Source organism: Mastigoproctus giganteus, chromosome 9, assembly GCF_048544385.1.
Source record: "Mastigoproctus giganteus isolate SK-2022 chromosome 9, ASM4854438v1, whole genome shotgun sequence".
In the NCBI taxonomy this organism is placed as follows: Eukaryota; Metazoa; Arthropoda; class Arachnida; order Uropygi; family Thelyphonidae; genus Mastigoproctus; species Mastigoproctus giganteus.
Window position 1 is genome coordinate 205,492,723 of NC_143583.1, and position 27,848 is coordinate 205,520,570.

At 37.6% G+C, this 27,848-nt stretch overlaps 1 protein-coding gene across 1 annotated transcript; it reads right to left on the reverse strand.

Moving 5' to 3' along the window:
- Nucleotides 1-502: 502 nt before the first annotated feature.
- On the reverse strand, nt 503-27,848 carry LOC150081065 (uncharacterized). Its single transcript, XM_090380904.1, has 2 exons — nt 27,434-27,848; nt 503-1,704 (listed from the first exon to the last, which is right to left on the reverse strand). Exons 1-2 carry the CDS (start codon nt 27,846-27,848, stop codon nt 503-505), a joined length of 1,617 nt encoding a protein of 538 aa, XP_090237030.1.

The window sequence follows — 27,848 nt, forward strand, 5'->3', positions numbered from 1 at the left end:
GGACTGGGCACATAGGCTCACTAATTCAAAAACAAGGATAAACTGGAATAATGCAGAAATCTGACAGAATCCACTAATCAATATCAAAATAAAAATGTTGTGTTTACATGTTTTTATTGTGTTTGGCTTTTATAATCACATTTTGCATTTTTTCAAACTTTTGAAGAAGAAATCGCAGTGAATGCATTTTTTAAATTCTGCTCAAGTCCAAATCAAAAATTTTGAATTAATCCTCACTGTCTTTCTTTCTTCTTCTTTAACATGACACCTCACACACCCATCATTTACCCTACTACCTACTTAAGTCCAGTGCAATAATGCATGTGAATATCTAACAGCCACCTTCCATTCAATATTATGTGATACAAGTGGGAAAGAAGAGTCCATTTTCCTTCATAAATATACACCATACATATAACAAAGTAACCCACTGACTATTAAAGTTTAAAAAAAAAAAAAAAAAAAAACACTGTGATAAGATGAGAAATTTTAAATATATGTTTTAGTGTGATCCTGATTTTCCATCAGCTAACAAGTTACTTGATATTTCTTCAGACACACTGGAAAATTCAACTATTTTTGAATTATCATCAGTACAATTAAAGTTTTGAAAAACTGAAATGGATGAGGATGAATTTACAGCATTGCTGAGGTCATTTGCAACGATGTGAAAGGATGTATGCTGGAGAAGATAATATTCTTCTCTGAATTTACTACCACATGTTTTACACTCATAGGGATATGTCTTTTTGTGAAGTTCTACATGTTCTTTAAAAGACCTACGATATTTGTATCGAAGTCCACACACCTCACACACATAAGGCGTGTCCTCAGAATGGACCATCTGGTGAGTTTTCAGATGTCGATGACTTCGAAATGAAGCACCACATGTTGAACAAAGAAATGGAGTCTCGCCAGTATGTATTCGCTCATGTTCAGTGAGAGATTTCACACGTGCAAATTTTGCCCCACACACTGTGCACTCATAAGGTTTTTCATTTGTATGGGTTCTCTTATGTGTATTGAGATCATGTTGCTGGGTATATCCATTTCCACAAGTGTTACAAACATATGGTCTTTCATTTGTATGGATTCGTAAATGTCTAGCAAGATGGGGTTGCTGCCTAAACTTTTTCCCACACATCTTGCATTCATAAGGTCTTTCATCTGAGTGGATTCTGTAATGTGCTTTAAGACTGTACGAATATTTAAAAGTATTCCCACACACTGCACAACCATAAGGTCGATCATCTGAATGGATCCGCTGATGGGCACTAAGCTGTTGAGTTTGAGTAAATCTTTTACCACATGTTGTACACAGGTATGGTCTTTCTTTTGTATGGATTCTTGTATGGACTCTAAGATCATGTGCAGTGACAAAGATTTTATCACATACTGAACACTTGAAGAAACGTTCCTCTAAATGAGCTTTCTGGTGCGATCTCAAATAGCTTTCACGTTTAAATTTTCTTCCACAGGTCTCACAAGAAAATTTCAATTCATCAAAATGAGTTTTCATATGCTCAGCTAAAGTTGATGGCAATTCAAAAACTTTCCCACAATTGAAACAGTTATATTTTAATGATTCACTATTGTTAGATACATTACTAAGATCTGGCTTCTCACTTACTGCACTCGAATTTTGCATAGATAGATTTTCAACTGAAAATTCTTCATGTCGCTCAAAAGCATTATGTTCTCCTGCTAAAAGAAAACAGAGACAAGTTAAAATTAGGTAACATTTCAATATGACGGATACAAGCAGTATACAAAAATATTTCACTCTTACATTTTTCAAAAATATTCAAAAATTATCCCAAAGGGAATGTTATAAGCATATTATATGCAAAATTAAAATGACATTAACATTTAAACATACCTTTAATGCAAAAATGATTCGTTGTCACCTTTTCAGACTATAGCAGTATTTAATTCAAATAAAATATACATTTTTAAATAGGCCTAATGACTCTAATGAGTACAATGAACAATTATACAGAGAAATAGTGGGCCAGTAAATCAGTGTCTTATAATGGGGGATTTTAACTTCTCAAACTGGAACTTGTGGGTTGGTCACTTGCACACTAGCAAGGCTTTTATGGATTTATTGAATGTTGTTTTCTACAGTAGCAGCATGTTAGAGAGGCAACAAGAGGAAGTAACACTCTTGATCTGATTATCAGCAGTGACTATTCATGCATTAAGAATTTTCAGATAAAGGAAGCACTAGGAGGCAGTGATCACAGTGTACTGATGTGGAATTTACTTCAAGATGTACCTACCACCAGGAGTAAAGGGAAGGGTTTTTGCTTTTGTAAAGGTGACTATAGTGGTCTCAGAGATTTTTTAGGTTCTATACAATGGGACCAACTAATGATGTTACCAACAGCAAATTCTAAATGGGAAGCATTCAAGGAAGTAATTTTGGAAGTTACTAGGCTTTTTGTTCCAACTAAGAAATACTGCTCTAGGTTTAGGCCTAAATGGATGTCAGAAGCACTAATGAGACTCGTGGCAGAGAAGTAAAATGCATGGAATGCACATAAATTTTCAGGTGACACAGAAGCCTATGGTAGATACAAACTAGTCTGTAATAAAATCACAAAGGAGGTTAGGCAAGTGAAGACAGATTATGAAAATTCTTTGGCAAAGGATGCAACAAAAAACAGCAAAGACTTCTTTACTTATATAAACTCTAAAAGAAAGAGGGTGAATCAGATTGGTCCACTTGATATCAATGGTTTGACTGTAGATGATCATTCTCAGATAGCTGCTGAACTAAATGAGTATTTTGCATCTACATTCACACATGAGGAGTTATTCAAGGAGGAAAGGGCTAGATGTTTATCAAACTCTAAGAGAAAGTTAAATGACTTTTAATATCTGAGAGCAAAGTGGAGAAGAAATTGTTGAAGTTGTTGTTGTTGGAGGTTTTATGGTGCAACGGCAGCTAAAGGCCATTATGCGCCAAACAATGGTAGGAATTCTTGAAGTTAACATAAGAAAGGCACCTGGGGTAGATGAGATCTATCCAGTTATATTACAGGAGGTGGCAAAAGAAGTAAGCAAACAATTAGCCATAATTACAAGAGCATCCTTGGACTCGCCTGATCTGATTGAGGTGTATGCTGATGGGATTCTTCCTCTTGCTCAAATTACAAACCTGAGGGGGCATAGATTCAAACTGAGGAAAGAGTTGTAGAATAGATGTGCAGAAGTTTGCCTTTAGCCAGCGGGTAGTTAATTGCTGGAACAAACTTCCATCTGTTGTTGTTGTGGAAGTTGATAGCTTAAATAAATTCAAGGCAGAAATAGACAAACATTTGGAACGAATGGATCAGTGAAATGGGAAGTTTTTTTGTGGCTGGTGCTGTATAAACTTGCTTTCTTGCATCACGTGCCTCTACTAATGCTAATATTGTTCTGCACCAGCTTTGATGTTCTGAAAGGTGGATGCATAGAAGGCAGAAGCAGATTGTAGCAAATGATTCTGCAAGTGCATTAGAAACTTCTGCAGCTGTAGATAAGTCTTTCCCTTTCCAATGAAGTATTAGAGGGGGCAGATAAGCAAATTCATTCAGTGCCTATATTCTTTTCCAGATGAGGCGCATGTCAGTGTCTTTTGTGTTGAGGCAAAAAGCAATCCATGAGTCTCGTTTCGCTTTCCGTCTAATTTGCCTTGCTTTTGCTTTAAGCCTTTTATAAGCAATGAAGTTACTAGTGGTGTGAATCTTACGGAAATTATCCCAAGCTCGGTTTTTTCCCTGTTTGGCAATGAAGAAATCTGTATTCCACCAGTGATTTCGGTGATTGCTATATGTCTTGGATTTTGGAATGTCACCACAGTCAGAATCTGATTGGTGATGTAAGTATTTACATCATCAATAGGTTCTTTTTGAACAAAGTCTACCTAGAAGTATTTGAGCAGAACAGCCATTCCAGTTCACCTTTTTAAACTTCCAAGTGGATCATTGAACAGGATTTGGAGTTATTCCTGTTTGTAAGGAGCAAATAATCGGAAAGTGATCACTGTTAAAAGGATCGGTTAATACATACCATGTCAAGATTGGAAAGATGGATGGTGAGCAAATTGACAAGTCAATTTCAGAAGTAGATCCTGTAGACAGATGGATGTAGGTAGGAGATCCAGAGTTCAGGAAATTCAGATCATTATTATTCATAAATTCCTCAATCAACTTGCCTCATCTGTCCATTGTAGCTCGTCCCAACAATGGATGGTGTCCAATAAAGTCACCAAAAAGACAAATTGGAGTTGGGAGTTGTGTAATGAGGTAGTCAAGTTCTGAATGTCAAGTCAAGTGGTAGAGATGGTGTAATATAAATGGAAACAATGGTAACTGAAATACCAACTGCAATCCAAGCTGCCACAGCTTCTAGGGTGGCTCTTAATTGGATCGGCCTGGATGGTATGTTAGAATTTACAAGAATAGCTACTCCTCCACAAGCAGGAGACTCTGGAGTCCTATCTTGTCTATACATCACATAATTTGAGAATTTCGGTGAAACTTGGGATAACCAGAATGTTTCCTGTATGCATATACCTATGGGATTGAATTGAGAAAATTAACTCCCTTAAGTCATCAGAATGGCTGCTTAGTCCATTGTATGATGTTAGGCATTATTTTGGTTTGGTTGAGCACGATTCATCTGATTTTTGTATGCAAGGGTATTTTTTCCAATCTTTTTTTGGGAATAAAGGGGCGTCCGGTTTCCATAGTGTCATTGGCATGGAATTCTAGGATAGGTTCTTCATAATCTGGGTATATATCCACTCCCACAGTGTTGGTGGGTGATTCAGTTTCTTACAGTCTTTAGTAGGTTTCAATTTTTCTGTGTCATTCGAGACTGTCAGAGTATCAGTTGGGATACTAATTGGGGTGTTGGTGGCATTGCTGGTTTTAGTTTTAGAATTATCTTTTCCAGAGGTGGATAAAGTTGCTTTAACCCAATTAGCCAGCGAGACATTGGGTGGTATTGACACATCTGTTTGAACTGCAGTTGTATGAAAACTTCGGGTGCGAGAGGCATAAGATGGTCTAGGCATGGTCAACATTATTTGTCTGCATGCCTCAGAATATGACTTTATGTTCTACTTTGTATTTTTGGATTTACCTACCTGTCTTGAACATTTCAGATAATTTAAAAAAGGCAGGGTGACTGCCTATGCAGTTAGGGCAAATGGGAACTGCGGCTGTGTATGATCTTTTGATCCACAAAATAGAACAGATGGCCATATTTCTGACATTTAAAACAGTCAAGATTCAGGATTTGGGGCAAATTCGGCAGTTTCAATATCCAGCTTTTACTGAGGACGGCAAATCAGGAGTACTAAAAGTTAAAATGATGGAATGAGCTGGAATGAGATTTCCATCTTTTTTTATCATTATTCTTTTAACACTGATTACCTTTTGATTGCCCAGTTCTTGAACTAATTCCTCCTCAGAATTGTAATTAAGTTCCATTCTGTGATGACGCCTTTTCATGAATTTAAGGTATTGTGGGGGAGTAGCAGATAATGGCAACCAACCAAATGTCATTGTCTTTAATAGCCACTCCGAATGTTTGGAGGTGGCTGTTTCAATCAGGAGATCCTGGATTATAGTCACTTCACCATTTTTGGTGATCCAGCAATAGATTCCAGATGTCTTTGAATCATAAATGGCAATGACATGCCCACAGGCTGGTGGAACAGAAAGTTATCACCAGAAAATTAGGAATATCTGGACACTGTGCTTCTGTTCGAAGCCTTTTAGGATGACTATTGTTGTTATCATGACAGAATTCTTGTCTTCAGCTTGAAGGCTCTAAAGGTGGAAAATTGTTAGAATCCATGATAGCACCTTTTGGCTTTAAGGGTGGAAAATTGTTAGAATCCATGATAGCACCTTTTGGCCCTGGGGATTTATCTATACTGCTCAAGTTACGGGTCCTGCTATGGGGAGGCAGAAGCAGTGCCATGATGAAGTAGTACTAGTGGCATGTGAAGTGGTACTAGTGGCTAGTAGCATCAGCCAAAAAAAAAAAAAATTACAAAACAATTCTCTCTAAATGTTTGTCCAGTTCCTCCTTAAATTTATTTAACCTATCAACTCCCACAACGACAGATGGAAGTTTGTGTTTCAGCAATTAACCACCCGCTGATTAAAGGCAAATTTCCGCACATCTGTTCTACATCCGTCTTTCCTCGATTTAAATTTATGCCCCCCTAAGGTTCATAATCTGAACAAGTGGAAGAATCCCATCAGAATTCAGCGTGCTCAAACCATTCAAGGCTTTTTACACATCAATCAGATCAACTCACAGGTGCCTAGTCTCCAGCCGCTACAATTTGCAGAAGTTAAGCCTCTCTTGGTCAAAGGATCCCTTCATTCCCCTCACCAATCTTGTTGCCCTTCTCAGTACATGCTCAAGCAAATCTACATCCTTCCTAAAATGAGGCCTCCAGACCTGTATGCAGTACTCAAGGCGTGGCCTGACCTGACCATTGCCTTATATAGAGGGACAATCACCTCCTTTTCCCTGCTAGCAAAATTCCTGTATATCATTGACAAAACCCCATGACCTGCTCTGGCAGCCTGTCTGCATTGCTCAAAAAACTTCATATCTCACTGCACAATTACTCCCAGGTCTTTTTCATTTTCTACCACCTAAAGTGTAGTACCACACAGTTGGTACGTTTCTCTGGGTTTACTTCTACCCATATGCAGTACTTTGTGTTTGTCAATGTTAAACTTCAGTTGCCACTTCTCAGCCCATCTGCCCAAATTTTCTAGATCCTGTTGCAGTAGCACACTGCCATTACTGTCATTAACAACCCTGCCAACCTTTGTATCATCTGCAAACTTTGACACTAAGCCTGATATACCTTCATCAATATCATTGATAGATATACAAAACAACAGTGGACCCAACACCGAACCATGTGGGACTCCACTAATAACATTAGTCAAGGAAGAGCAGCAGCAATTGATTACCACCCCGTCTTCTCCCACCCAACCATCCTTTTATCCATTGTAGCAACTTACCCTTAATACCATTGTGCTCCAATTTGTACAGTAGTCTTCCATGCGCAACAGTGTCAAAAGCTTTCCTGAAATCCAAGTATATGATATCAAAATTATTTTTTGCATCCAGTTCCTTTGTAAATAGGGGTAGAATTTTTTTCAGCCTGGTCTGTACTTGTTAACAGGAGAGACTGCTTCTACAGGGATGGAATACACTTAAATAGAAAGGGTGGAAGAATATTTGCTGATGCTATCGAGGCAGTGTTAGGTGGGTCGGAAAACTGCTAGATTGGGGGATACAAGGACTAATAGATTAATAGTAGCCACTGGCAGAGTTGAAAGTGATTCTTGCACTGCTTCTATTGGAATGAGCAGCAGCTTGGAAAATAAGATGCAGGATATTTCAGAGACTGCTGGGAGTCATTGGGGTACAAGTAAACATATGGGTTGTGTTAGGGTAGCTAAAAAAAGAATAGGTGCATGTATGCTTGCGTGTACACCAATGCTAGGAGTTTGGTAAATAAATTTGATGAATTTGAGGTATTGCTCAAAGCATCAAAGGCGGATATTGTTGGGATATCAGAAACGTGGTGTCACACAGATATAAGTAATGCAGAACTGGAATTTGGGGAGTACAACATCTACAGAAAGGATAGACAGGATAGGAAGGGAGGAGGGGTTATGCTATTAGTTAAGAAACACATAAAATCCAAGGAAGCGAAGCCAGTCGACATCGCTGGACAATGCAGTGTCGAGTCAGTTTGGTGTGACATAAGCATTGGGAGATCAAAATTGAGAGTAGGAGTGTGCTATAGGCCTAATGACTCTGATGAGTACAGTAATACCCTGAAGTTACGCGATAGGTGGGTCCGACGAAAATCGCTTAAGTCGAACTCGTGTAAGTCGGGGTACAACTTTGCATATAAATACATATAAATTTTGTTTAATTGGGACCAAGGACTAACAAAAACACTAGTTTAGAAGAAAAATATTAATAAAATTGCAGTTCTTTATACATATTAATACAAAATATGTATTAAAAAAATAAATGACTTACGTAAAAAAGTTATTTTGATGTCGATGGCTTCATAAAATCTAACAAATTCGTCTGATGACACAGCACCTTCTTTTTTTCACGCATAATTTCTTCGTAGCAAGCTAATAATTTTTTTATTCCTTGCTTTGTAGCTATAACGCGTTCTTCGTTGGAGTCTGTTTTCTAAAATTTTTAAGCCCGTTTCAACTGAGCTGAGACCTTCTGTCAAGTTTGCAATTGTCACGTGCTTTTCGCCGTTGCCTCATTTAGGCCTTTATCACGTGCAATATCACATGGTCTTTCATTTCGCACAAAGCGTTTCACAATTTCATATTTTTTTCTCTATTGACAGAGGCGGACTGGCCATAAGCCTTACCGGGGAAACCCCGGTGGGTCGGTGTGATTTTGGCCATAACATAGTGTGAGGCCACTAAATTTTCCGTGGTAAGAATTTTTGACCCAGTCCGCCTCTGTTTTTTTTTTTTTTTTATGAGAACCCCAAACACGAAAGGTATCAAAACCTATAGTACTTAGTACCATGCATGGGTTGAAGGAGAAGTATGGGGAGAGGGGGATGCCGGAAACTTTGCTCTAGAGACTAAACATGGGTTTCGCCACTTCAAGCCTCCAATAAGCAAAGTGGTGTTTCACCGGTTGATGAAAGTCACTACCACCTGATTTATCGATATTGCTTTTCTTTTTCTCTCTGAATCTGCAGTGTCTTCACCAGTATGCTTCCTTTTCACACCTTTTAAGTATTTTACTCATTTTTAGGGAATAAAGCACAATTACAAAACGAGGAGGCACGCTTGATATGCATAAACAAAGCTGCGCCCATGTAGCAACTGAAAAAACAACACCATAAAGGCAGAGCTACACTATTAACACCTCACATTTCTAGGGGTTGCTACTATAAAACAATAAAAATCCAGTTGCGTTTCTGCTAGTGGAATCTATTATAAACTGGTAGTAAACTCGATCTAACTGCATACCAATAGCTGGAATTGTGTTGGTTTTTACGTTATTATGGTGAAATGTGTTTCCCCTTCACTGATATAAAAAACATAAATATATTTTCAGAATCTTTTCTTCATTCCTATCGTGTTGCGTTCGGTTGGGGTGATTCTGCATTCGACTGCCATTTCTTGTTAACACAAAGGCAAATCGTGCATAAGCAAATTCGGTTCGTGTTATATTATAAGATATCGTTACCATATTTATAAATAGTGTATGATCGAATTCGTGTAGTGTAAACACGTGTTATACGAGGACTGAGTGTATATGGCTCGACCGACGCGATCCATTTCTCTCGTGAAAACGATGTAATTTCCGACAAAAGTTGAGCACGAATTCGAACGCACACATATAAATATGACAGGTGGAATACAAATTCTTGTATATGTGTGCAGTTCATGTGCAGCAAAGTTGAATTTTGTTCATCTTTCGCTCTCCCTCTCCGCCATCGCACCGTATATCGATAACATATGAAAAACGACCTTGAAGATAGTGGGCGGCAGTGTTGCCAAACGAAAAAATCAAGAACCGCGTAACTCCGAGTTCCCGTAAGTCGGGGTATTATTGTATAATAAGAAACTGTACAGGGAAATAGAGTGGGCCAGTAAATTAGAGAGTCTTATAATGGGGGATTTTAATTTCCCAGATATTGACTGGAATTTGTGGGTTGGTCACTCACACACTAGCAAGGCTTTTGTGGATTTATTGGATGATTGTTTTCTAAATCAGCATGTTCGGGAAGCAAATAGAGGGAGCAATACTCTTGATTTGATTATCAGTAGTGATTCTTCATGCATTAAGAATCTGCAGATACAGGAACCACTATGTGGCAGTGATCACAGTGTGCTGAAGTGGGATTTACTCAAGGAAGTAACTACCATCAGGGGTAAAGAGAAGGGTTATTGCTTTCGTAAAGGCGACTACGATGGTCTGAGACAGTATTTAAATTCTATACAGTGGGTCAACTGATGATGTTATCAACAGTAAATTCAAAATGGGAAGCATTCAAAGAACTTATCTTGGAAGCTACGAGGCTTTACATACCAACTAAGAAATATTGTTCAAGGTTCAGGCCTAAATGGATGCCAGATGAACTAATGAGACATATGGCAGAGAATAAAAATGCATGGGATACATATAAATTAACATGTGACACAGAAGCCTCTGATAGATATAAGTTGATCTGTAACCAAGTTACAAAGGAGGTTAGGCAGGCGAAGGCAGATTACAAGAAATCTTTGGCAAGGGATGCAAAGAAAAACAGCAAGGAGTTCTTTACTTATGTAAACTCTAGAAGGAAGGGAATGAATCAGATTGGTCCACTTGATATCGATGGTTCAACTGTTCATGATCCTGCTCAGGTAGCTAACAAACTAAATGAATATTTTGCATCTACATTGACACATGAGGAGTTATTCAGGAAGGGAAATGCCATAGATGAAGTAAACACTGGCAGTGAGCTAGATGATCTTGTAATAATTGAGAGTAAAGTGGAGGAGAAATTGTTGAAGATAAATACAAGAAAGGCACCTGGGGTGGATGGGATCTATCCAGTTATATTAAAGGAGGCAGCAAAGGAAGTAAGCAAACCCTTAGCCATAATTATGAGAGCTTCCTTGGACACAGAGGAGGTACCCATGGACTGGAGATGTGCAAATGTGACCCAATTCAGAAAGGAGGATCAAAGGACAACACAAATAATTATGGACTTGTGAGTTTAACTTCTGTTCCAGGAAAATTAATGGAAGCACTGGTTAAAGAAGCACTGCAGGATCATCTTGACAAGAATTCAGTTACAGCTCAGACACAGCATGGTTTTGTTAAGGGAAGGTCTTGCCTGACCAATTTGATTGGATACTATGATGTAGTCACAAACGAATTGGATGCAGGGAATAACTTTGATATTATATATTTGGATCTTAGAAACGCTTTTGATACTGTTGAACATGGAAGACAGCTGCACAAATTGGAGCAGTGTGGCACTGGTGGCAAATTGTTGCTATGGATAAAGGGATGGTTGAGTGGCAGAAGACAGAGAGTGATAATTAATGGACACTGCTCATCGTGGACTAATGTTATTAGTGGAGTCCCTCAGGGTTCAGTGTTGGGTCCATTGTTGTTTTCTGTATTTATAAATAATATTGATGATGGTATATCAAGCTTAATGTCCGAGTTTGCACACGATACAAAGGTTGGCAGGGTTGTTAAGGACGCTACTGAAGCTATGCTGCTGCAACAGGATCTCGAAAAGTTGAGCAGATGGGCTGAGAGGTGGCAAATGAAGTTTAACATTGACAAATGAAAAGTACTACATAAGGGTAACAGCAACCCCAGAGCAACGTATCAACTCTGTATCAACTCTGTAACAACACTTACAGTGGCAGAGAATGAAAAGGACCTGGGGGTAATTGCGCAGGCAGATATGAAGTTCTCTGACCAGTGCAGATGGGCTGCAAGAGTAGCTCATGGTGTCTTATCAATGATATACAGGAATTTTTCTAGCAGGGATAGGGAGGTGATTATTCCTTTGTATAAGGCAATGGTCAGGCCACACCTTTGAGTACTGTATACAGGTCTTAAGGCCTCATTTCAAGAAGAATGTAGAGCTGCTGGAACGAGTACAGAGAAGGGCAACAAGGTTAGTGAACAGAACGAAGGGTTGCTCTTACGAAGAAAGGCTTAAGTTTTGCGAATTACAGTGTCTGGAGACTAGGCACTGGTCAGGTGATCTGATAGAGGTGTATAAAGCCTTGAATGGTTTGAGCATGCGCAATGCTGATGCGAGTCTTCCTCTTGCTCAGAATAATCACCTGAGAGAGCATAAATTCAAATTGAGGAAAGACAGATGTAGAATAGATGTGCGGAAATTTGCCTTTAGCCAGCGGGTAGTTGGTTGTGGAACAGACTTCCATCCCTTGTTGTGGAAGTTGATAGTCTAAATAAATTTAAGGCTCAGCTGGACAGGTATTTCGAACAAACGGAGGGGTGAAGTGGAAGGGTTGTTTTTTTTGACTGATGCTGCATAAGCTTGCTTTCTTTTTTTTTTTTTTTTTTTTTTTTATGAGACCCCCCAAACACGAGAGGTATTAGAACCTATAGTACTTAGTACCGTGCTTGGGTTGGAGTATGAGAAGACGAAAGAAGATATTTGTTGACATTGGACTTGAACTTCTGTAGATTGTAATATTCAGGAAGTACGTATAAAGGAAGGTTGTTCCAGAAAACGGCAGTAGAATGAATAAACGAGAAAGATGAAAAGTTGGTTCTGTGGGTTTGAAGTTGGACAGTAAATGGATGTTGGCTGGTGGTGGCACGTGTTTGGACTGTTTTGAAAGAGAGAGTGGGAATTATAGAAGCCAATTCAGAAGAACAGTGCCCATGGAAGTATCTGTAGAAGAGGCATTCAGCAGAAACAGTACGTCTATGAGAAAGCGAGTAGAGAGACTCTGTTAGAGATGAATCATTAATTAACCTAACTGCCCTCTTCTGAATGGAATCTAGAAGCCTGAGAGAAGTTTTGGGGGCACCACCCCAGATGTGGGAACAATATTCCATGGCAGGGCGGATTTGCGATTTGCAGAGAGTGAACAGCTGTTTGGAAAAAAAGTAACGCTGAGAGCGAAAGAGAAAACCAAGTTTTTTAGATGCAGAGGAAGCAATATTTGTAATGTGCTTGTGCCAAAAGAGATAAGAAGTCAGGGTAATCCCCATAAGAGATATATCATTTTGCCTAGAAATCGTAGTGTCACTAAAGATAAGCATAGGCGCAGAAGAATCCTTTTTGTGAGATATAAGACAAGACTGAGTTTTAGAAGGGTTGAAATCAACTAAGTTGTCTTTGCCCCACTGGAGAATTACCTGAAGATCGGCAATTAAGGAATTGGTAGCAGATTTTCGAGAAGTTCAAGCTGATTGAGCAGGACAAGGTTTCTCAAAATGGAAAGTGGAATGCAATGTGCTATCATCGGCAAAACTATGGATAGGATTTCCAGTCAATGGAAGATGGTCATTAATATACAAGAGGAAAAGAGTGAGGGAAAGAACTGAACCTTGGGGGACACCGGCATTAGTGGAGAAGTTAGAAGACAGAGAGCCATCTACTACCACACCATCAGTAAGCGATCAGAGAGAAAACTGGATAACCAATTACTAAAAACAGTTGGCAAACCATAAGATGGAAGCTTGTTTAGAAGACCTTTATGCCAAACACGATCAAAAGCCGTTGAGATGTCAAGGGCAACTACTTGTGTTTCACCAAACCTTTCCATTGAATTAGTCCATAAATGTGTAACATAAGCCAGAATATCACCAGTGGATCGACGGAATCCATACTGGCAATCGTTGATCAGACAGAAGGTTTCTAGGTAGTTTAAGAGTTGGCGGTTAATTGATTTCTCCATTACTTTAGAAAGAGTAGAAGTAATTGCAATGGGGCGATAATTGGATGGGAGGGATTTGTCACCCTTTTTAGGGACTGGCTGGATATGAGCAAATTTAAAAGCAGAAGGAAAAACACCTTTGGAATAAGAGAGTGAAAAAAGGCAGCAAAGAATAGGAGTAAGTTCAGGAGCACAGGTTTTGAGAACAAGTGGAGAAATACCATTAGGACCTGGAGCTTTCTTAGCATCAAGATTCATCAAAATCCTTCTGATATCCTTTTGACGGAAGACCACAGGAGGCATTGAATGAAGCGTGTTGCGAATGGTGGGGGGTGTTTTACCAAGATCATCAATACATGAGCTGGAAGAAAAATGGGATGCTAGCAGGTCAGCTTTATCCTTGGCTGAAGTGACAATAGAACCATCTGGTTTGGACAGAGGTGGGAGCAGAGATGGGCAAAAGTTGCGGCCAATAGTTTTAGCAAGAGACCAGAATGCTCGGCTACCATTAGGGCAAGAAGCAAGTTTTCTACTCTTAGCCTGTTCAAACTCTAGTTTGGACTGATTAATAACCGGTTTACAATTGTTGCGAGCTTTGGTGTAGGCAGAAAATGAAACTGAAGAATTAGAAACAAGCCAATTACGATATGCAACATTCTTCTCTTAAACAGCCTTAGCACATTTATTGGAAAACCAAGGTTTAGATAAAGGACGAGATTTTAAAGTGGAGTGTGGGATAAAGGATTCCATTCCTGCAAGAATAATTTCACTGACACGATCTGAGCAAAAAACGTTGACATCAGAAGTTTTGAAACAGTAATCCGACCAAGGAAAAGAAGAAAAGAAGTCTCGCAGGTCATCCCATTTTGCATTCTTGTAATGCCAAACAACACGAGGTTGGGAATAGCCATGAGATAAAGGTTCCATTGGAGAAGAGACAATCACCAAGTTGTGATTTGAAGTGCCTAAAGGACCTCTCACTTCGACCGTGTACTTAGAAGGGTTGTTTGTCAGAAAAAGATCAAGCGTATTGGCTGTATGATTAGGATTGTCCGGTATTCTTGTAGGTAAATGAACAATCTTGCATCATATGCTTCTACTAATGCTAATATAACCACATCATAATATCCAATCAAATTTGTCAGACAAGACTTTCTCTTAAAAAACCCATACTGTGTCTGAATTATTGCTGCAGCCTTGTCTAGATGATCCTGCAATGTATCTTTAACCAGTGACTCCATTATTTTACCCGCAACAGAAATTAAACCAACTGGTCTGTAATTACTCGTGTCACCCTTCGATCCCCCTTTGTGAATTGGCGATACATCTCCAGTCTGTGGGGACCTCCGCTGAGTCCAAGGATGCTGTCATAATTATGTCTAAGGTTTGCTTACTTCCTTTGCCGCTTCCTTTAATATAACTGGATAGATCCCATCCACCCCAGATGCCTTTCTGATGTTTAACTTCAACAATTTCTCCTCCACTTTGCTCTCAGTTATTACAAAAGCATTAAGCACCCTGTTACAAATTGATAATCTTCTGGAATTTTCAAACCTTAATAACTCCTCATGTGTGAATGTAGATGAAAAATACTCATTCAGTTTGTTTGCTTTCTGAGCAGGATCATCAACAGTCGAACCATCGACATCAAGTTGACCAATCAGATTCATCCCCTTCCTATTAGAGTTTATATAAGTAAAGAAATCCTTGCTGTTTTTCTTGGCATCCTTTGCCAAAGATTTCTCGTAATCTGCCTTCACCTGCCTAATAGATGATATCAAATAATTTTGATATCATCTATTAGGATTTCAGGAAAGCTTTTGACACTGTTGCGCATGAAAGACTATTGTACAAATTGGAGCAGAATGGTATTAAGGGTAGGTTGCTACAATGGATAAAAGGATGGTTGAGTGGGAGAAGACAGAGGGTGGAAATCAATGGGTGTTGCTCTTCGTGGACTAATGTTATTAGTGGAGTCCCACAGGTTCGGTGTTGGGTCCACTGTTGTTTTGTATATTTATCAATGATATTGATGAAGGTATATCAGGCTTAATGTCAAAGTTTGCAGATGATACAAAGGTTGGCAGGGTTGTTAATGACAGTAATGACAGTGTGCTACTGCAACAGGATCTAGATAATTTGGGCAGATGGGCTAAAAATTGGCAACTGAAGTTTAACCTTGACAAATGCAAAGTACTGCATATGGGTAGAAGTAACCCAAGAGAAACGTACCATCTGTGTGGTACTACACTTAAGGTGGTAGAAAATGAAAAAGACCTGGGAGTAATTGTGCAGGCGGATATGAAGTTTTCTGAGCAATGCAGACAGGCTGCCAGGGCAGGTCATGGGGTTTTGTCAATGATATATAGGAATTTTGCTAGCAGGGAAAAGGAGGTGATTATCCCTCTGTATAATGCAATGGTCAGGCCACGCCTTGAGTACTGCGTACAGGTCTGGAGGCCTCATTTTAGGAAGGATGTAGAGCTGCTGGAACAAGTACAGAGAAGGGCAATGAGGGGAACAAAGGGTTGCTCTTATCAAGAAAGGCTTAAGTTCTGCAAATTGCAGTGTCTGGAGGCTAGGCACCTGTGAGGTGATCTGACTGAGGTGTACAAAGCCTTGAATGGTTTGAGCAAGCTCAGTGTTGACAAGATTCTTCCTCTTGCTCATATTCCAGATCTGAGGGGGCATAAATTCAAATTGAGGGAACACAGTTGTAGATTGCTGGAACAAACTTCCATTTGTTATTGTGGAATACCCTAAATAAATTCAAGAAAAAACTGGACAAACTTTTGGAGTGAATGGATGAGTGAAAGGTGTTTTTTTGGCTGATGCCTGTATAAACTTGCTTTCTTGCATCATATGCCTCTACTAATGCTAATTCTATACCACCATTTCCTTCAAATCCCAAGAATTAGCTTCTTTATCCTAGAAATTCCCAGGATAAAGAAGGCAGCATACAAAAAGAAACCCTAATACCAAGTATTTCTCCTTTTGGTCTCCAGAACAGCCTAGATTCATCACAGCACCAAATCAATAAGGTGTCAAAATATGTCGCAAGAACTCAATTTCTTCCTACAGTTGTTGCAAATTGGGTGGTTGCAGATTTCTACTCCCAAAAGCTTGTTCCACCTGATCCTGCAGATATACAACTATATTGAGATCTGGTTACTTTGGGGGTGGGAGGCACCAAAATAGTTTGAATTCATTCTTGAATCATAAATGGGGATATGATCCTACAGCTGTGACATAATGCATTATCCTGTTGGAAAAACTCATACACAGATCAACACACTGCAGCCATGAAGAGATGTACCTGGTTGGAAAAAAATTGCAAATAACCTGCAGCATCCAAATGTTGCAATTGTGCAAGATAGCATCCATATCATATGCATACATATAGGTGCATACATAGCATTAAAATGTTGCACCTATCAAAGGGCCTAATGTGCACCACAAAAACACTCCCCATAATCACCACCACCACGACCAGCCTGCATTGTTCACACCTGGCAAGACAGGTCCATGTACTCATGCTGTTTTTGCCATATTCTGGTCCTCCCATCAACATGAAACAGCAGGAACCAGGATTCATCAGACCAGCCACATTCATTTTTCCAATTTTCTCTACCCAGTGTTGTCTTCCTGAGTCTGGTGTAATCTTACCTTCTTGTTTTTTGCCAGTAAGAGCAGAATTCAGTTTGAGTGTCAGCTGCTAACCCATCCATATAAGGTACAAGCTTTGCATTCTGAAATGCCTATTACTGAAAATTACTATTACTGGTTAATATTGCTGTACTGGTTTTTTTTTTTTTTTTTTTATCACACTGAATGTACATTGTCATTGTTGGACTGTTTCTGACCACAGGATCACTGTTCACTAGAACGGTTTGATTATTGAACCAATTGTGTACACCCAAGACACAGTCATAATAAAACTTCAGCAGAGTGGAATTGCAGTTTCCAAAGTACTCCTATTGGTGTGTCTAGTATCAACTACTATTCCACATTAAAAGTCACTTAAAACTTTCGTCTTGACTATTCTCCCGCTGAGTTGCATACATACAACATCTCAATGTATCTTTATATCTGCTTTATACTGCATGGCCAAATGGTGCTGTTACTGAAGGAGTGCTCCATTTCATGAAGAGGATAGGTATAAAGTGGTCAGTTTATAGCATTATAAAAATATCATAATCCTAAATCTAATTTATTTATTATTTATTTTTTTATTTTAACCTAGGCAAGCACTTTTATCACAACTCCACATTACAAAAATTTAACATTCAGTTTTTTCTCTAGTTCAACTATATACATTATAAAAATAAAATATGATAATCGTCAAACAAATTATTTTTTAAATTTATAACCTAAATGAACACATCATGAAACTCCAGTTTTAGAAAATTATAATACAGCCATGAATAGAGATGTTTTATTTGAATTTTTTTTCAGTTAGTACAGCTATATGCACTATTAACAGCCGAATGGACACACTAGAAGTACAACTGGTATCAGTTTGAATTATAAGCTAAAGAGAGATGAATCAAGGAGCATGTCCTAGAACCAATTTTAGTTTTTCAAGAACAGCAATGGATCTGATCACCTTTGCTTTAAAATGCTACCTTTAAATTTGATTGTTCTTATGCTTATTTATTTGTAAATGCTAAATACCTGATTATCAGCAAATGTCCTATACAAGTTTCCTGCCTTGAAAACAAAAAATCAACTATATGCATCCAAAAAGCAAATATGTTACCTGTTCCAGCATTTATAATACATGGAAAATCTTGCACATATATCTTCTTAAACACTACAGTGACATTCTTATGGCATCATACAGAAAGAGCCTGTTAAACCAGATATGTCTTTGCACTAAACATACAAAAACTACAGTTTAATATTACAACGTATCTAATACAGAGTTAAACTTATGCCAATGGCAAAATCCTACCATACTGTTAGGTTAATCACAGTAGATTGGTAGGGAGGCTCACTTGATATGGTTGTTGAAGATCACACAGATGCCTTTCAGGCTTGGGGGATAAAGAATTTAAATTTTTACCTCTTAACTTATGCTCTGTGATATGTAACATATCATTTCAGACTGCACATATTTTATGAAGCATAGACAATTTACCAACTAAAAATTAAGCTTAAATTTGTAGAAAAAAGTTTTAAAATTTCTAAATTTACCACTGAAGCCACTTTTTCTGCAATTTTTTGTGAAGACTTAGAAAAACTACATTAGGGCAATTAACAGAGTAAAGGATTAACAGATTAAAGATGAATTTTCTCAGTTGTAAATCCACAGAGCTGATAGCTACACTTATAATTTAAGTAGAAAATCTATGTTATTTCAAATTTCTCCTTGAAACTAGATGTTAAAATTTGAAGTAACACTATATAACTACAGTTATTCTACTTTGTAATGCTTAAGTTTTCTTGCTCTTACAGAAATCATTTCCATGTTTTATGTGTATATATATGTGGGGGAGATGAAGCATTTCTAACATACCATGTTCTCCTTAGAATACCTGATTATTAACTTTATTAAAATGAAGGAAATTCCAAATTTATAAGTTAAAATTAAGTTGTGATTCAAAGAACTCAGATGTTTAAGATGTGATTCAAAGAACTCAGTAAAATGTTTTTACTCTAAACTAAAAATAATTTTTTATTACTTTCATTTATTTTAAAATTTACCTTACAAAATAAAAATATTTTTGGAAGTTAACTTCCAAAAAATACTTTACGAACATGATTGGTTTCATAAAATCTTTTTTGAACCTGAGGGGCATAACTCAAATTGTGGACAGACAGTTGTAGAACAGATGTTCAGAAATTTACCTTCAGCCAGCGGGTAGATGATTGCTGGAACAAACTTCCATCTGTTGTTGTGGAAGTTGATAGCTTAAATAAATTCAAGGAAGAAAAAGGAAGAACAGACAAAATTTTGGAGAGAATGGATGAGTGAAATGGGAATTTTTTTTATTATTTTTTTATTATTTGGCTGATGCTGTATAAGCCTGCTTTCTTGCATCATATGCCTCTACTAATGTTAATGCTAACTACTACTGCAATGGCAGTTTTAACAATTAGGGAAAAAACAATTTCAATACATACAATACTAAGCAATACATACATACTAAGCTCATTAAACACCAATAATAAATGTACTCAATTCTCAACTTTTCCTGCAGATTAGAGTAATCTGAAAGTGACACTGAATTTTAAAAATATGGAGAAAATGACTTAAAATTCCTGACAGTAAGTTAGAACTAGATTCTGCAATTTTCTGATTAAAATATTATTACAGACAACTTTTAAAATAAAGCAACTTTTTTTTCCCAAATCAAAGTGGTGCTGTTTGTCATTGCATAGATTTTTATATTGCACAATATAATGATCTTCATTAGCTTAATGTAAATCATTAACGTGTACATTATAAAAAAAATTGTAATTAGTTACAATTACACTAATTTTAATGCACTCATATTTTAACAATCTATGCAATGAAAACACAAGGATGTCTAGTTCTTACCCTTGTGCTCCTTTGAGTGGGAGCTGAATTCAATGATGATAGGCTGCCACCATGTCTAGGCCTGTTTGTTGCCACATTAATTTTCGCCATGCATTATTGTGCTAGCAACTCCAGAGAATAATAAACTGTAACATTATATTTGTCTGCTAATTTTCCTCCTTCTTGTTGCTTTAATTTTCTTTCTTGTCACTGTAAATATCAAATTACATTAAAAGCAGTCTGTTATTCTACAAAAGCCTGCTTTGCATTTTGACAAGTTATTTTTAGAGTTTGTTACAGGTTATTTCTGTTGTCATACACATATTAACACATTTGAAACTCTTTTGCTTTACAGGTAAAACTAGCATTTTTTTTAAAAATAGTCAGACCAAATCATTAGGTAACAGTTTAGTTACAGCTACCATAATTACAACACAATGAATGCTGCACCAATTTATCTTTACCAAATGAATTATTAACAGGTTTGGTAAATACTGGCAAGTTATCACTGTTAATTTGTAATTAACCAGATACTGTCAGTTGCACAACAATAATTATTACAAAAATAATGTCAGTCATACTATAATAGGAGAGAGAAAAAAAAAAGCTCAGTGAAAGAAGGGATTATTACATGAAGATAAATAACTTCTTTAATAATTTATTTAAGCAGCAAGGAGAACCAATGGATTATCATACACCAGCAATCAGAAAAAATCATAAATGTCCACTGTAATTATTAAAACAGAGCCGTCAAGTTTATTCTTTATCAAAAAAAAAAAAAAAAAAAAAAAAAATGGTACACTGGAGGATTGAAATTCTACCTATACAAATATTCCAATTTTAGTGAATTACTTTCAAGTGGATAGAAAGTTATTGTAATCAGAAGAAATAGAGCTCAAATTCTACACACATTACAAAAGTAGAACATCATAATTTAAAATAAGTCTGATAACTAAATCTAGTAATGCAGAAAATTCACTTTAAGCGAAAGTGAACAGCCACTGGTCTTAAATGTTTTAATTTATATTTTCTACTTCAAACATTAGTTTTAACTACAAAATAATATGCAGTTATTTGATCCTTAATGCATTTTACTCAGGGTTCAAAAATGGAATATTTTATATTCAAAAATAATATGTGCAGTTTGGTTGTTTTTTTTTTTTTAGGAGCATTAGCAACTAAGGTCATATTGCTCCGGGGATATGCAGTGGTCATTCCCTGACCTTTCCGCATCCTCCATATTTGGTGATCACGGGCTCAATCCCCGGTCTAATCAAGAAGTGTGTGCTACGCACTGCTGCTCCTGCCCACCTGGCTACCGAGGCGCCAATATGTGCAGTAGGTGGTTAAGTTAATGAGTAAACACGACATTATCAATGCACATGATGAATCAGAGTGGTATTCCAGCATTCATTCCAAGTCCTGATTTTGACTCTGTCAAAGCTGACAAAGTTCTTTGGTGGTAATTAAAGTTTTATGAACACAAACAGCTTGAGAATTTGATAGATGCACATTAATACAGGTATCAGATTCATTTTTTAAATTATTCATGTAACATTTGTTCATCATGGAACAAGTAAATACATGAGTTGTGTCAGGGTAACTAAAAGTAAGACAGGAAGATGCATGTACACCAATACTAGGAGTACAGTAAATAAATCTAATGAATTTGAGGTGCTGGTGAAGACATCAAAGGCAGATATTCTTGGGATATCAGAGACGTGGTGTCACACAGAGATAAAGAATGCAGAATTGGAATTTGGGAAGTACAATATGCACAGGAACGACAGACAGGGTAGAAGGGGAGGAGGGTGATGCTGTTAGTTACAAAACACAAAATCAGAGGAAGTGTATCCATTTGACATGGGTGGACAGTGCAGTGTTCAGTCAGTGTGGTGTCAGTCATACTATAATAATTCAGTGCTTATGTCAATAAGCACTGGGAAAGCAAAGTTGAGAGTAGGAATGTGTTATAGGCATAATGACTCTTATGAGCACAATGAACAACTGTACAGAGAAATAGAGTAGGCCAGTAAAAACGAATGCATTGTAATGGAGGAATTTAACTTCCTAGACATTGTCTGGAACTTGTGGGTTGGTCTCACACACTAGGAAGACTTTTGTGGATTTATTGGATGATTGTTTTCTACAGCAACGTGTTCGAGAGGGAACCAGAGGGAGTAATACTCTCGATCTGATTATCAGCAGTGATTATTCATGCATTAAGAATCTGCAGATAAAGGAGCCACTTGTTGGCACTGATCACAGTGTACTGATTTGGGATTTACTCAAAGAGGTAACTACCATCAGGAGTAAAGGGAAGGGTTTTTGCTTTTGTAAAGGTGACTAGAGTGGTCTCACACAGTTTTTAAATTCTATACAGTGGGACCAACTGATGATGTTACCAACAGCAAATTCAAAATGGGAAGCATTCAAGGAATTAATCTTTGAAGCTACTAGGCTTTTTATACCAACTAAGAAATACTGTTCAAGGTTTAGGCCTAAATGGATGTCAGATGAACTAATGAGACTCGCGGCAGAAAAGAAAAATGGATGGGATGCGCATAAATTATCAGGAGACACATATGCCTATGGTGGATATATGAGGAGATATCAAAAAGTTTGTACCCTGACCTACATAAAACATCAGTAGGAAGATGCCGTTTTTAATATAAGTTGTCTACATATTCAATAACCAACATGAGAAATTTCATTCTTGTAGGTGATCGCACACCAGAGGAGGAGCCCAGAATCTGTGGAAGGACACTATGGTTGACAAAGTGGAGTGTCAAGTAGTGATCAAGTTCCTGCATTTGCAGGGCAAGAAAGCTAAGAAAATTGACGAAGAAATGAAAACTATGTATGGGCAGAATTTTCCATTCTATGACACTAAAAAAGTGGAAATGGGAGTTCCCGTTTGGTCATACAAGTGTCTTTGACGAACCAAGAGAAGGAAGGCCATCAACATCCACAGACAGTGATATGATTGCAAAGGTTGAGCAGCTGGTGCTGAGTGACAGACATGTGACAATTCATTTCATCGCAAATGCTGTGGGAATTAGTTATGAGTCTGCCCACAGCATTTTACACGCCCATCCGCACATGTCTAAGGTCTTCTCACGATGGGTTCCAAGATAGTTGACACCTTTGCAGAAGCAATGTAGAATGCAGTGTTCTTGCCAACTGTTGGATTTGTGTAATGCAGATGTTGAGAACTTTTCTGAACGGCTGGTGACGAATGCTGGATGTACAATGAAGAAACCATTGCATCCACGCAATGGTTTCTTCATTGTCATCAATGAAGTGGAATCGTAGTTTCAGGCAAAAAGTGCAGACTTCTATGATCAAGGCATTAAATAACTGATCCATAGATGGAAGAAATGTGTTACTATACATGGAGAGTACATAGAAAAGGATTAAAGTTCCTGTGAAGTTTCACCTTTCTAGGACTTATTTCTAGGTAAAGGTTCGAACTTTATGATATCCCCTCATAAGATAGTCTGTAATCAAGTGACAAAGGAGGTTAGACAAGCAAAGGCAGATTATAAGAAACCTTTGGCAAAGGATGCAAAGAAAAACAGTAAAGACTTCTTCACTTATGTAAACTCTAGAAGGAAGGGGATGGATCAGATTGGTCGACTTGATATCGATGGTTCGATTGTTGATGATTCTGCTCAGGTAGCTGACAAACTAAATGAGAATTTTGCATCTACATTCACACATGAGGTTATTCAGGGAGGGGAATGCCAAAGGTTTATCAAACTCTGGCAGGGAGCTAAATAATTTTGTAATAACTGGGAGCAAAGTGGAGGCGAAATTGTTGAATTTAAACATAAGGCACCTTAGGTGGATGGGATCTATCAAGTTATATTAAAGGAGGCAGCAAAGTAAGTAAGCAGGCCTGTAGCCATGATTATGAGGGCATCTTTGGACTTATGGGAGGTCCCCACTGACTGGAGATGTGCAAATGTTTCCCCAATTCATAAATGGGGATAGAAAGGTGACATGAATAATTACAGACTTATTAGTTTAACTTCTGTTCTGGAATAAATAATAGAGTAACTGGTTAAAGAAGCACTGAAGGATCATCAAGACAAATCGGTTTGTTAAGGGGAAGTCTTGTCTGACCAATTTGTTTGGATACTGTGATTAGTGTCTGGAGACTAGGCACCTACAAGGTGATCTGATTGAGGTGTATAAAGCCTTGAATGGTTTGAGCATGCTCAATGCAGATGGGATTCTTCCTCTTCCTCAGAATAATCACCTGAGAGGGCATAAATTCAAATTGAGGAAAGACAGTTGTAGGATAGATGTGTGGAAGTTTGCCTTTAGCCACTGTATGGTTGATTGCTGGAACAAACTCCCGTCTGTTGTAGAAGTTGATAGCTTAAATAGATTCAAGGCAGATTCTAGACAAACATTTGGAGCAAGTGGATGGGTGAAATTAGAAGATTTGTTTTGTTTTGTTTTTTATTTTGGCTGATGCTATATAAGCTGGCTTTCTTGCATCACGTGCCTTTACTAATGCTAATGATGTAGTCACAAAGGAACTGGATGCAAAAAATATTTTTGATATCATATTTGTAAATGCCTGATTATCAGCAAATGTCCTATACAAGTTTCCTGCCTTGAAAACAAAAAATCAACTATATGCATCCAAAAAGCAAATATGTTACCTATTCCAGCATTTATAATACATGGAAAATCTTGCACATATATCTTCTTAAACACTACAGTGACATTCTTATGGCATCATACAGAAAGAGCCTGTTAAACTAGATATGTCTTTGCACTAAACATATGCTTTTACTTGGATTTTAGGAAATCTTTTGATACTGTTGCACATGGAAGATTACTGTAAAAGTTGGAGCAGTACTGCATTAAGGGCAAGTTGCTACAATGGATAAAATGATGGTTGAGTGGGAGAAGACAAAATGGTTATCAATGGACACTGCTCTTCATGCACTAATGTTATTAGTGGAGTTCCCCAAGGGTCCGTGTCGGGCCCATTATTGTTTTCTGTATTTATTAATGATATTGATGAAGGTACATCATACGATGTGAAGGTTGGTAGGGTTCTAATGACAAGAGGTATGCTACTGCAACAGGATCTAGAAAAGTTGAGCACATGAGCTGAGAGGTGGCAACTGAAGGTTAACATTGATAAATGCAAAGTACTGTATATGGGTAGCAGTAACCCCAGAGTAACATACCAACTATGTGGTACTACACTCAGGGTACAACAGTAGCTCATGGAGGCTTGTCAATGATATATAGGAATTTTGCTAACAGGTATAAGGAGGTGATTATCCCCTTGTATAAGGCAATGGTCAGGCCACACCTTGAGTGGCCTGACCATTGTCTTATACAAGGCAACGGTCCTAACAAGTTGCCTTATACAAGACCATTCCTAAAATGAGGCCTCCAGACCGTATACAGGTCTGGAGGCCTCATTTTAGGAAAGATGTTGAGCTACTAGAATGAGTACAGAGAAGGGCAATGAGATTAGTGAGTGGAACAAAGGATTGCTGTTATGAAGAAAGGCTTAAGTTCGCAAACTGCAGCGGCTGGGGACTAAGCACCTGTGAGGTGATCTGAGTGAGGTGTATCAGGCCTCAAATGGTTTGAGCAAGCTCAATGCTGATGGAATTCTTCCTCTTGCTTAGATTCTGCACCTGTATGGGCATAAATTCAAATTTAGGAAAGACAGTTATAAAATAGATGTGCAGAAATTTGCCTTTAGCCAGCGGGTCGTTGATTGCTGTTGATTCCCTCTGTCATTGTGGAAGTTGAAAGTTTAAATAAATTCAAGACTGAACTAGACAAACTTTTGGTTTTTTTTTTTTTTTTTTTTGGCTGATGCTATATAATCTTGTTTTCTTCCATCATATGCATCTACTAATGCTAATGCTAGAACTTAAACAAGTGAATGAATCATCAGTTTTGAAGTTGAAGGGCAGACAATGTGAAGATTATCTTCAACCTCTTGAAACTTTGCAAACCAATCAAGAATATAGCATCATTCCTCAATCTAACATTTGGAAGAATATAGCATCATTCCTCATCTAACATTTCACAGGTTTATGTTGCACTTTTCTCTAATTTGAATCAAAATTTGCTGAAAATTCACTGTTCAGTAAAATCACTCATTTTAAAATGCAACAAAACACAAACACCTTCTATTCAAGGCACTCTAATTTAGACTGACTGCAGATAAATGGGCAATTTATCTGCATTTACCTCCCACTACCCCCTAGTGACTGCAAAGACAGCATATAAGAGTTATTACTGTGCAACTCCTAAAATGTTGGAACGAGTACAGAGAAGGGCAACAAGATTAGCGAATGGAACAAAGGGTTGCTCTTAAAAAGAAAGGCTTAAGTTTTGCAAATTAGTGTCTGGAGACTAGGCACCTGCGAAGTGATCTTTATACACCTGTGAGGTGTATAAAGACTTGAATGGTTTGAGCATGCTCAATGCTGATGGAATTCTTCCTCAGAATAATCTGAGAATAATCTCAGAATAATCTGAGAACCTGAGAAGGCATAAATTCAAATTGAGGAAAGACGGTTGTAGGATAGATGTGCAGAAGTTTGCCTTTTGCCAGCTGGTGGTTGATTGCTGGAACAAACTTCCATCTGTTGTTGTAGAAGTTGATAGCTTAAATAGATTCAAGGCAGAACTTGACGCACATTTGGAGCGAGTGGATGAGTGAAATAAGGGTTTTTTTTTTTTTTTGGCTGATGCTATATAAGCTTGCTTTCTTGCATCATGTGCCTTTGCTAATGCTAATTTATGCATTACTATGTCTGGATGAGTTGCTGAACATAGTGCAACAAGTTTTAACTCAATACAATGCTGGCACTTAAAGCTGCCAGTCCCTGAACTTTCTGATCAGATCTTGGAAACTTATTGTAATGGGCATAAGGGACCATAGTTATATCACTATTTCATTAATGTACCACTATAAAGGCTCACAGAATGGCATATACTTTTGTCGGTAAGGCAGAAAAATAACTCTACAGCTTCTTCCTACTATTAACTACTAATATACAGCTTTTCCAGTACGGCTGAATTAATCACAATATGCATTATGGGTTCTGGCCGATAAGTGTAGCTTCGCCATTGTATCATAACTTGAGCATTGCATTTTTTTTTATTTATATTTCATTTTTATTGATATTTATTTTCTTTATTTATATTTGCTTTTTTATTGATATTTTTAACTATACGTAATATGTATATACAGCCTTCACTGAACTGAAAGTATTCAAAGTCGAGGGCGTCAGAGCTGCAAAACAAGGAAGAACTACTCCTCACAATGGAGTACGTCACTTATCACTTACCAAATTATTATGAAAAAAAATAAAAAATCAACAAAAATTTAACTTCAATGAATTGTAACAGCTCTATTGAATGTATATAAACCAAAAGCATATTAACTCAATTACTATACCTTCATCTTCGACACCTCTGCAAGAACTGCTATACGAAATCTGCAAGGATGTGTCTGGAATAAAGCTGTCACAATCAGTTTTTATTTCCTCCTCAGAATCATCTTCGTGCAGTTCTGTTTTAATGAAATCACTAATACATGGCATTAATGTATCTTCTTCATCTGCAGATATTTTGCTTTCTTCTGGAATTTCTGTTTTTATCGGAAAATTATTAAATGTCATTACGTTACTAAGTGTAGGAACGATAATCTCATAGTTCACATCATCGGAAGTTTTACTTTCAATCAAAGCATCATTGCAATTGATACCAGGATAATTTTCATGCGAAGTATCCTCGATTACGTCCTCAATTTCTATTTTAATTCTAGAAGCAAAATTTTCGGCATTGTTCGCACACATTTTATCCAGCTCCAT

Coding starts and splice junctions, on each gene's coding strand:
- LOC150081065 (XM_090380904.1), bottom strand. CDS start 27,848: ATGGAGCTGGATAAAATGTGTGCGAACAATGCCGAAAATTTTGCTTCT. Junction 1,705..27,433: donor CAGAGGTGTCGAAGATGAAG/GTATAGTAATTG, acceptor GTTTTCTTTTAG/CAGGAGAACATAATGCTTTT.